Genomic DNA, 10998 nt, shown 5'->3' on the forward strand with positions numbered 1-10998 from the left:
AGAAAATAAAAATAACAGATTAAATTCAATAAGATAAAGACCACTTGTGTTGCGATCGAAACGTCGTGGGTTTTTTGCTTTATTTTCAGTTTTTTATTTAATTTTATTGTTATTTTATTTTCTATCTACGTGACTTTACCGAAAGAACCAAGAATATTAATTCCTGCAGTCACCAAAGTTTTAAGTCAAAACATTCACACACGTTGACAAAGCCTCACCTTGTGTTGTTGTGGGCAGGTCGCTTCTGATAACAAGAGCGGTATAGCAGCTCAAGCGGGCTTGGCCTGCTAACAAAAGAAAATAAAAACTGCGTGAATATTTACAATAAAACAAAGTTACAAAGTGGCGAGCCGGGTGAAGACAAATTAAACTTAAGCGAGATAATTAAAGTGAACGCAATCAGGCATGGGCAGGAGGCAAGGCCCCGCGTGGCTAGGCCCCGCGCTGTAAAGTTCCAACCTGGACATCGATTCCCATGCTCGCTGCTACTCAACTGACATCCCTGAGAGAGAGAGGCTCTACCTTGGTAAACAACAACAACAACCACCACAACGACCACCACCACAACGATGAGAATTTCTCACCTCGTATTTCAGTGCAAGCGCGCACACGGCAGCTTCCTGCACCACAGACTCAACACTGCACCATAGACTCAACACTGCCACCCATAGACTCAACACTACAACATAGACTCAGCACTATACCATAGACTCAACACTACCCATAGACTCAACACTGCACCATAGTCTCAACACTGCACCATAGACTCAACACTGCACCATAGACTCAACACTGCACCATAGACTCAACACTACCCATAGACTCAACACTACACCATAGACTCAGCACTATACCATAGACCCAATACTGCACCATAGACTCAACACTACACCATAGACTCAACACTACCCATAGACTCAACACTGCACCATAGACTCAACACTACACCATAGATTCTGCACTATACCATAGACTCAACACTACACCATAGACTCAACACTACACCATAGACTCAACACTGCACCATAGACTCAACACTACACCATAGACTCAGCACTATACCATAGACTCAACACTACACCATAGACTCAACACTGCACCATAGACTCAACACTACCCATAGACTCAGCACTGCCCATAGACTCAACCCTGCACCATAGACTCAACACTGCACCATAGAACTTGATATGGTGCTTTCGTGACTGCAGGAATTACTCTTTGGTTTTTTCGGTAAAGTCACGTAGAAATAATAAAAAATAAAATTATATAATAGCATTCGACGTTTCGATTGCTTGTGTTGCTATTGATGCCCCCAGGGTCTGGAATGCTATTGCCAATAAACTGCAACTTGAATCACTACCTATGAGATCTTCACTCAAAACTGCTCTAGAGGAGTTGTACACTCCTAGCTGCCACTGCTATTCAGTGGCCTAAAATATGGCTCTAGGGTTTGGTGTTATTATTTATTTATGTATTTTATTGTTAAAAATTCGGTCACAGTCCCTATGATCACTGTTACATTGCATTTATGGCTTTTATTTTGGTGATTTCAAAAACTTTTTTTTGTTTTGGCCATGTTTTTGTTTATTGTAGTACAGAGTTAGACTGATGGCCTAAATCTTAGTTATCTTGTGGTTGTTGTTGTTGTTTGACTTGCATCTCACTATGATTTTTGCACACAGCGTTGGTGTACGGTGCTATTTCAGGAATATTTTGCTGTCTTTTCTTGGAGTTCCTGTTTGCACAAAGTCACATAATCACTTTAAGATGTTTTCTTGTTCATGTTTTTGTTTGTTGAGGTTGCACCCGATTCAAGAGCCGAATGGCTCACAGGGCTATACAAAGTAAATAGAAACTATGGAACTAAATGGAACTATGGATATCACAGACCTTGTCAATATCCGGGTGAAGCACATCATTAGTAAATGCCTGAGTGCTGAAGTGTCTCAAAGAGTGCTTCTAAACAATTTTAGGGGGGGCTTTGGGTCTGGCTGATGATCTCACCCCAAAAATGAAGGAGTGATCACTAAGGATATTACCCAGAACACCAGTCAGTGCGAAATTGTGAGGAGCATTTGTCAATAAGATGTCAAGCAGAGTTGACTGTCCCAGATTTTTTAGTGTACACACACAGTGTACACACACAGTGTACACACACACAGTGTACACACACACATTGTTTATACACACACAGAGTACACACACAGTGTACACACACATACACAGTGTACACACACACAGTGTACACACACACATTGTGTATACACACACAGTGTACACACACAGTGTACAGTGTACACACACAGTGTACACACACACACACAGTGTACACACACACATTGTGTACACACACAGTGTACAGACACACACAGTGTACACAGACACAGTGTACACACACACACAGTACACACACACAGTGTACACTCAGACAGTGTACACACACAGTGTATACACACACAGTGTATATACACACACATTGTGTACACACACAATGTACACACACACAGTGTACACAGACACAGTGTACACACACACACAGTACACACACACAGTGTACACTCAGACAGTGTACACACACAGTGTATACACACAGTGTATATACACACACAGTGTCCACACAGTGTACACACACAGTGTACACACAGACACAGTGTATACACACACAGTGTACACACACATTGTACACACACACACAGTGCATACACACACATTGTGTACACACACACACAGTCCACGTTGTTGCTGAGCTCACACACCCAAGGGAGGGAGCAATGGAAAATGAATCTAAATCAACTTAAACTCCAACCCCGCTCTGTGACGTCACCACTCTGCAATACCTCATCGGCGTGAAACGCCATGGGGAGGTGTACATCGCTAGAGACGTCATGTCACCACGGTATTCACCCCTCCCCCGTCCACCGCGCTCTTGAGCGTGACGTCACCTTGCGCTTGGGTCACTGCCGATTGCGTTCCAGTCCTTATTTGGGCAAAGCTCCGCCCGGTGACGGTAACTAATTAACAAAATGTGTTCGATAAAGAGGTCGCGAGTTTTTTTGCGACGAGTTCATTGCCTACGACACATGGGACGAGTTACATTAACATAATTTATTCATTCTCTAATTTATTTAGTTACGGAGCCGCTCATTGTGGGAGGACCGTGTCTCGTACCCCGGATGTGACGTCACATCACCTGCTGCCGCGTGACGTCACGAGGTAACAGGAAGCTATCGCTTCCTGCACTGAAATCCGAGGTGAGAAATTCTCATTGCGATTGTGGTTGTTGTGGTGGTGGTTGTGGTGGTTGTTGTTGTTGTTTACCAAGGTAGAGCCTCGCTCTCTCTCATAGGGATGTCAGTTGAGTAGCAGCGAGCATGGGAATCGATGTCCAGGTTGGAACTTTACAACGCGGGGCCTAGCCACGCGGGGCCTTGCCTCCTGCCCTCGCCTGATTGCGTTCGCTTTAATTATCTCGCTTAAGTTTAATTTGTCTTCGCCCGGCTCGCCACTTTGTAACTTTGTTTTATTGTAAATATTCACGCAGTTTTTATTTTCGTTCTTTTGTTACCTGGCCAAGCCCGCTTGAGCTGCTATACCGCTCTTGTTATCAGAAGCGACCTGCCCACAACAACACAAGGTGAGGCTTTGTCAACGTGTGTGAATGTTTTGACTTAAAACTTTGGTGATTGCAGGAATTAATATGCTTGGTTCTTTCGGTAAAGTCACGTAGATAGAAAATAAAATAACATTATAAATTAAATGAAAAATAAAAAAATGAAAATGAAGCAAAAAACCCACGAGGTTTCGATCACAACACAAGTGGTCTTTATCTTATTGAATTTAATCTGTTATTTTTATTTTCTATCTACGTGACTTTACTGAAAGAACCAACAATACGTACGTCAATGTCTATCAGTCAAAGACGCTAAGCGCGTGCCGCTGTTGACTCTGAATGTGTAAAGGGGAACACCTTCACCACGGGGAGAGAGAGACAGAGACACGGATAGCCTCGGCTATGTTGATTGATCCTCGATTCATTACTTGGTGGAGTGAGGAAGAATTAATTCTGAGCAGATGAAGATGGCCAGGCATGGTTCTGGTCACACCGCCACCTGTTTACCCATGGCAGTGTGTGACAGTGTCAAGTTTGTGTTTGCAGTAAAGTCTATTAACTCTGTTGAACACGGAGGTTATATCAAAACAATAGTTTATTTTTGTTTTCCTCTGGAACGCTTTGTAAGAATGGAAACAGGAGGTGGACACAGCACACACATGCAGCTGAAGTCAGAACTGTTCATCCCAGCATTCAAGGACATCTGAGCCTGGATTCACACCTCTAAGTTGCGATTGAACATTAATTTCTGCATAACACAAATAGTATTGCTATGTCAGCTGAATTTAGCTCTCATAAATATTCCTTTTGTAGTCAGACAGCCAAAATTGTGTGCTTAGAGTTTTGGGTTAACATTCATCTTGAAAATATGAAGGCTTCCAGGCATATTAATGACATTTTCCCTCTCATTGTGTGCCATAACAGCCCGTGGAGAGAAACCCTTCAGGTGCCCTCAGTGCGTGAAGGTGATTGCAGATTCATCAAATCTGATGAATTTGGGAAACTTTTCCACTACATCATGAATATATTAATAAGTATAGACGTGTAAGTCACGTGTGCATTCCTCTGTGCCTGACGTGTAGATGGTGTGGATATTATTTTTTATGTCTGCAGCTGACGCTTCCTCTGCAGAATTGGTCTGATGGAGCAAAGGCACTCAGCGCAGCTCGGTACGACAAGTCAACAATGCGACCAGCGTGCATACAGCACGGACCGGACTGGAAATTTTACACGGCACCAGAGAAGTCACACAGGAGAGAAACCCTTCAAATGTGCTGTGTGTGGGAAGGCATTTTCATGTTCATCTGCTCTTAAAAAACACCAGAGAACACACTCAGGAGAGAAACCCTTCAAGTGTACTCTGTGCGGCAAGGCATTTTCAGATTCATGTCATCTTGTAACACACCAGAGAACACACACAGGAGAGAAACCCTTCAAGTGCAGTGTCTGCAGGAAGGCGTTTTCAGATTCATATAATCTTGTAACACACCAGAGAACACACACAGGAGAGAAACCCTTCAGGTGCAGTGTTTGTGGGAAGGCGTTTGCACATTCATCAAATCTTAAAGTACACCAGAGAACACACACGGGAGAGAAACCCTTCAAGTGCACTCTGTGCGGGATCACGTTTGAACAGTCACCACATCTTAAAGTACACCAGAGAACACACACGGGAGAGAAACCCTTCAAGTGCAGTGTGTGTGGGAAGACATTTTCAGATTCATGTAATCTTGTAAAACACCAGAGAACACACACGGGAGAGAAACCCTTCAGGTGCACGATGTGCGGGATGGCGTTTATACATTCATCAACTCTTCGAAGACACCAGAGAACACAAAAGCATCGGAAGATCCACAAGGAATGGAGTCGGAGTCTGAAATCAGCTTGTGAAAGTCAAAATGCCGCAATGAGCCCATCCCTCATGAAACAAGAACCGGACGAAAATCCCAGCTCGGACACTTTTAAAGGTAACAAGGTGAAATATGAAGAGGTGATGGTGAAATGTGAAGAAGTGATGAGCAAAGAAGTGAAGGTAAAATGTGAAGATGAAGATTCAACTCCAAAATGGGACCTTCACATCGTAAAGCAGGAGGAGAATTCTGACTGAGGCAGAGTGAGGCAACTCCCAGCAGTTTGTGGAAGTGGAGGTGTGGGTGGACTTCCTCCTAGACAATACAAAGTCAAGTGGAGACACGGTAGATGTGTAAGCCAGAGACGATGTCACTACAATAGATACACCTTTGTCACGGGCCTTTAATGACAAGAATGTGAAGTTGAACACTTTGTGGACCCGTGGGTTGGGTAGATCTATAACCAGGAGCAAGAGACAATAAGCCCCCAAGCATTCACTATGTTATAATTTATTTTACATGGTGCTTGCTTAACTGTCTCAGCAACTCGGAGTTTTGTGTCGTACCTCGTCTGAAACACTCGAAGAGCATCCCCAAGTAGCAGCTGCCCCTGTGTGGCACAAGGTAGTGGCCCTGCACCGGCCTGCATGTGGACAAGAGCCTGTCCTTACTGGGCGATGATTGATGTGTCATCTCAGTTGTGTAGTTTGTAGGTAATGTTTTGAATATGCTACATTTTCACTCAGACGCCAGCATGCAATGGCCTACTCGTTTTGAATGACACAATAGTATGTTTTACACTGTGAAGCAGACTGTGCAACTTTTTTGTAAAAGCTTCTTGTTAATACGATGTAACGTGATGCAGTATATTTCACTGCAGTAATCCAATTTTGTTTATATGCCTGTCAATCATTTAGAATGTATACTTGTCTGGTTTTGTGCATACTTGTAACATTTGATCTATACGGGTCAAACATTGAATAAGTGATGTTAGGACAAAGTGTGTGTGTGTTTGAAAGTAACCTGTACAGAGAACTCAGGTGAGACCCGTTGTTCTTGTGATACAGGTCAAACGGTGTTTTTGTGTTCCACGAAGCATCTGGAGCAACTCATTGTCTTTGAAATAGGTAGCACGCTCGGATCATTCATCAGTTACCACTTAAAAGTTACACGTATAGGAGGAGGTACATTCTCTACAACACGAATTGTAGTTTTGTCTTACGTGTTGACGTAGATTTTGTCTAACTAGGACTAGAAATGGTCCTTGCTGATTGACGTCTGGATGTTCGTACCTATCGGTTGAAGCAAACCCCACTGCTGTTGTTGAGACGCTGTGCACCAATAAGGGTCCAACACATTGACGGCCTTCAGGCCAGGAAAGTCACAACATTTGCACACGAAGGACGCATTCACGCAAGTACCCCATGCTCTGTTTTGAAGTTGTAAAATGAAACATCTTTGAATTGTGTTGTTTTGAATTAGATGATTTCATTTTTTCATTAAAAGCTTGTATCAATTTACATCTGGAAGACTTCATTGAAAAGGACATTTCTAGTGAATTTTCTCTCAACGTTAAGTAGACAGCCTTGCCGGGGGTTCGGTTCGATGCGGACTTTCACCTGTTTGGGATTGCGGGATCGAGATAAGGCGACACGAAGCTGGCCGTGCGAGAATACCGCCGTCTGCAGATCGATTCCAACGTAATCGAACGTCTGTCCCTGCACCTCCGTCGTCCATGCAGGGGGTGCGTCGGTTTGCAGCGCCCCCTGCATGAAAACAACGGAAAGTGCAGCGCTCATCACAGATAGATAAAGTTGTGCGCTTATATTTAAAATGTTATTCTTTTATAAGGTGATGTTGAAATCGAAAAGTGTTTAGCCAGTTGATGATTTCAATCAGATTGATTCATTTATTATGCACCACATATCTGAGCTTTTGTGGTCCTGTTGAGCTAAAGTTGGAAAATGTCCTTGACTATAACTTCGCTCAATATTGTAAACGTATTTCTATTATTTAGTTATTGTTTAATACAAACTACTTCAGATAATGGGTTTCAAGATGTACTTGAATGGCACGTTCGTTGTTCCGGTGTTTAATGGCTTGGACGTCATGGCAAATGGCTTTCATCGATGTGGAAGTCAATGGTGGATGATAATTAGACATTTCGGTGTTGATTTGGAGTAGATTGTTTAACTGTTGCATACCGGGTGGTGAAATGCTTTGCCGAGTACCTGAACTGTTTGACCAAGTGAATTCATGAAGAGTTCGATACGAGTTTGAGCGTTAATATTCTTGCGGAACAACAAAGGTCGGATATTTTAAAGATTCCTGATCGTACGTTTATTGCGACAATGTTCATAGGGAACACGTGTGGAGGAGAGTTCCGGGTGAAGTCTCCCCTTACTTGGCAACCATGGTGGCTGTCCGCTGATCACTCTCGCTCCGTCACAGCTACGAGCTGTAGGGACGGGACGCTCCACCCTGGCGCTGTTTTAATTCACAGCACAAAGAGCGGAGAGCCTCATCCCTGCAGTTCCCTCCTGTTGTGCCGCAGCATTTACCGCGTAACGAGGCAACGTTTTCATGAGCAGTGCGTTCCACTACACACCCACACGAGCGAACCATGTGCAACAGTGTGCGTACTACACTACTATACACTACACTATACACAACACTATATTCTAAACTATACACTACACTATACACTACACTACTATACATTACACTATACACTACACTACTATACACTACACTATACACTACGCTACTATACACTACGCTACTATACACTACACTATACACTACACTAAACACTACACTAAACACTATTATACACTATACAATACACTACTGTACACTACACTATACACTTATACACTACAATATACACAACTATACACTACACTATACACTACTATACAATACACTATTATACACTACACTATTATACACTACACCAGGGGTCGGGAACCTTTTTGGCTGAGAGAGCCATGAAAGCCACATTTTAAAATAAATTTCCGTGAGAGCCATATAATACTTTTTTTAACACTGAATACAACTAAATGCGTGTATTTTTAACTAAGACCACCAATTTTAGAATATAATAAGTCTCTGAATGTATCCATTTTAGTAACGTTATACCAACAACCAATATAAATAAAATACTTCTTACCATTCATGCGACTTCTGGTGCTGCATGGTTTTGCTGATGGCTTTGTAGTCTGGTTGATACGTGGTGAGGTTAAGCTTCATGCAGGCGTTGAGGCTTTCATCCGTTAAACGGGATCGTAGGTTGGTCTTGATGTTTTTTAGATGTGAGAATGACTGCTCACATGAATACGTAGAACCAAACATGGTCAATAAAGCAATACTCACGCTGCAGTGTGTGGTATGTGACAGGAGGCGCGTTCCATGTTTTGACAATCAGCTGGTCTGCAGGTTGAAGTTTTTTCATTTCTGTCCACTCGTGTTTGCTCGCCAGCTCTGCTTGCTGTCGTTCAAGTCTTTCCAAAGCTTCATTCAGTGACTTGAACTTATTCACCCACATGTCTGAAGCCTTCAGGTCAGCAACTTCCAGCTCAAAATCTCTGATGGAGACACCAGGGATGTAACTCAGGTCGGCTTTGTCCACTGCACACTCGTGTGGATGAGTGATGAACTTGAAAAGACGAGTGTACTCACGAAATTCTCCAAAGCGTGCTTTGAATGACTGCTGGAGATCAGATGTGAAGCCAGCTAGCTGCTGGAGATCAAAATGTTAAACGGGGTCACTTGCTGTGCACACATCTTTAAATTCTCTCAGTTTTTCAAAGTGCAGTAAACGACCTTTTTCAATATCCACGATGAAGAGTTCCAGCTTGTTTTCAAATGCAAACACTGCTTGTTGAAAGGATAAGACTATTTCCAATGCCTTGCATTTTCACATTGCGCTGGTTCAGATGTCCAGTCATGTCCACAAGATAGTACAACTTCATGAGCCACTCAGTGTTAGCTAGCTCAGGATGCTCGACATCTTTCATTTCAAGAAAATAAATCAATACAAACCGCCACTTTCAAATGTTTCTTGCCGTTGATTTTCGCACCTGATGATGACTGCTTGCGTTGCAGTCGAACCATCGTGAGAATCCTCTACACTTGTTAAATTAGCGCTCGTTTACCATTGATTTACTTATTGTTACCGAGACTATCCTTGCCAAATTACTTGTTTAAGAGATAGCAACTCGCCAGGTGTTTAAGAGGAAAAACCAAAGAGGCAAATTGCTGAGAGGTGCGGCCACAGGCCGAAGAGTGACGCACCTTGAATGTCGTCATTCAAGGTGCGTCACTCTACGTATGAATGTACTCGTCGTCGCTATTAAATCATTGTTTACTGTCGAGCAAGGGCGGGCACGTCCAAGTTGTTTTCCACTGAAGCAAGTGAGTGGTGGGTGTTGATTGGTTACTCGCGATGCGCACCTACCCCAAGTCTGATACGGCTACACGGGGGGGTTTCTGTCCTTGCCTTGGGTCAGAATCAGAATCTCAATCAATATTCACACTGCAGGAATACGATGAACTATAAAGCTCGTTCTCACAGATGTTCAGTACCCTTGGTTCGCCTCGTAGACCGCGACGGCTTCGGCCCAAGCGGCTGTGGATGAGGACCTCGCAGGCTTCTTAGAATCCGGAGTCAAAAGGGAGGGAACCGGGGGTGGAGGAAGAAAATTGTGAAGCGTGCCGCTAAGCACGCTCCTCACATACAGCTGCAGAGACGAAGATCCCCCCCTGGTAGCCTTGGGCCGGAGCCGTGCTGAAGAGCAGCACGGCACACCGCGCCTGGCCACCTTTGTCGCCCCTATGCTGATGCCTTCAAGGGGAGGTCTCCACATTGGTAATGTTTTAACACGTTGAATCAGATGCTGTCATCGTTTTGAGTCTGAGTGGATGTAGAGGAGGCCCATTACTTAAAAAAAAAAGAACTCAACAACTGGAATATAAATTTGTGTTAATCCTCTAGCGACGCAACAGCCCTGCCGACTCCCCACACGGGAATCTACACACACAGCGACACTCGCTCCACTCGCCATGTCAATGTATTTCTGCAGGTGCTCGCTAACAGCACCTGCCCCAACAGTCTGTTAAGGTGCTCGGGGCAGGTGCTCGCTAACAGCACCTGCCCCAACAGTCTGTTAAGGTGCTCGGGGCAGGTGCTCGCTAACAGCACCTGCCCCAACAGTCTGTAAAGGTGCTCGGGGCAGATGCTCGCTAACAGCACCCGCCCCAACAGTCTGTTAAGGTGCTCGGGGCAGGTGCTGCGGGATATTTGTCTTTGCGTGAGTGTGTAAATGTGGGAAGCGGTAGTGTCGTGATGAACACGCTTCGCCACGAAGTCGGCCAACTAGTTGGATTCCCCGCTCACGGCAAAGACCAGTGACGATTGTCTGAATCGGTTATGGCCTCGCCTATGTTGATCACTGTTACATTGTTTTTTGTAGCTTTGTTTTGGTGATTTTGAAAACGTTTGTTGTAGTACAGAGTTAGCCTGGTAACTTTAAATTG

The 10998-nt window shown here is 43.9% G+C and overlaps 1 protein-coding gene across 1 annotated transcript; it reads left to right on the forward strand.

Moving 5' to 3' along the window:
* The first annotated feature begins 4491 nt into the window (after window positions 1-4491).
* LOC142919825 (uncharacterized) lies at window positions 4492-6736 on the forward strand. The gene is made up of 2 exons (XM_076062481.1): window positions 4492-4575; window positions 4724-6736. Exon 2 carries the CDS (start codon window positions 4752-4754, stop codon window positions 5715-5717), a length of 966 nt encoding a protein of 321 aa, XP_075918596.1. The 5' UTR covers window positions 4492-4575; window positions 4724-4751; the 3' UTR covers window positions 5718-6736.
* The last annotated feature ends 4262 nt before the right edge of the window (window positions 6737-10998 follow it).

The sequence above is a fragment of the Petromyzon marinus genome, unplaced genomic scaffold (genome assembly GCF_048934315.1).
Source record: "Petromyzon marinus isolate PM22_M1 ecotype Great Lakes invasive population unplaced genomic scaffold, UKy_Petmar_22M1.pri1.0 PM_G_Scaffold_62, whole genome shotgun sequence".
Taxonomy (NCBI): domain Eukaryota; kingdom Metazoa; phylum Chordata; class Hyperoartia; order Petromyzontiformes; family Petromyzontidae; genus Petromyzon; species Petromyzon marinus.

Bases quoted from the DNA above. Each gene is read 5' to 3' on its own strand.
- LOC142919825 (XM_076062481.1), top strand. From the start codon at position 4,752: ATGGAGCAAAGGCACTCAGCGCAGCTCGGTACGACAAGTCAACAATGC.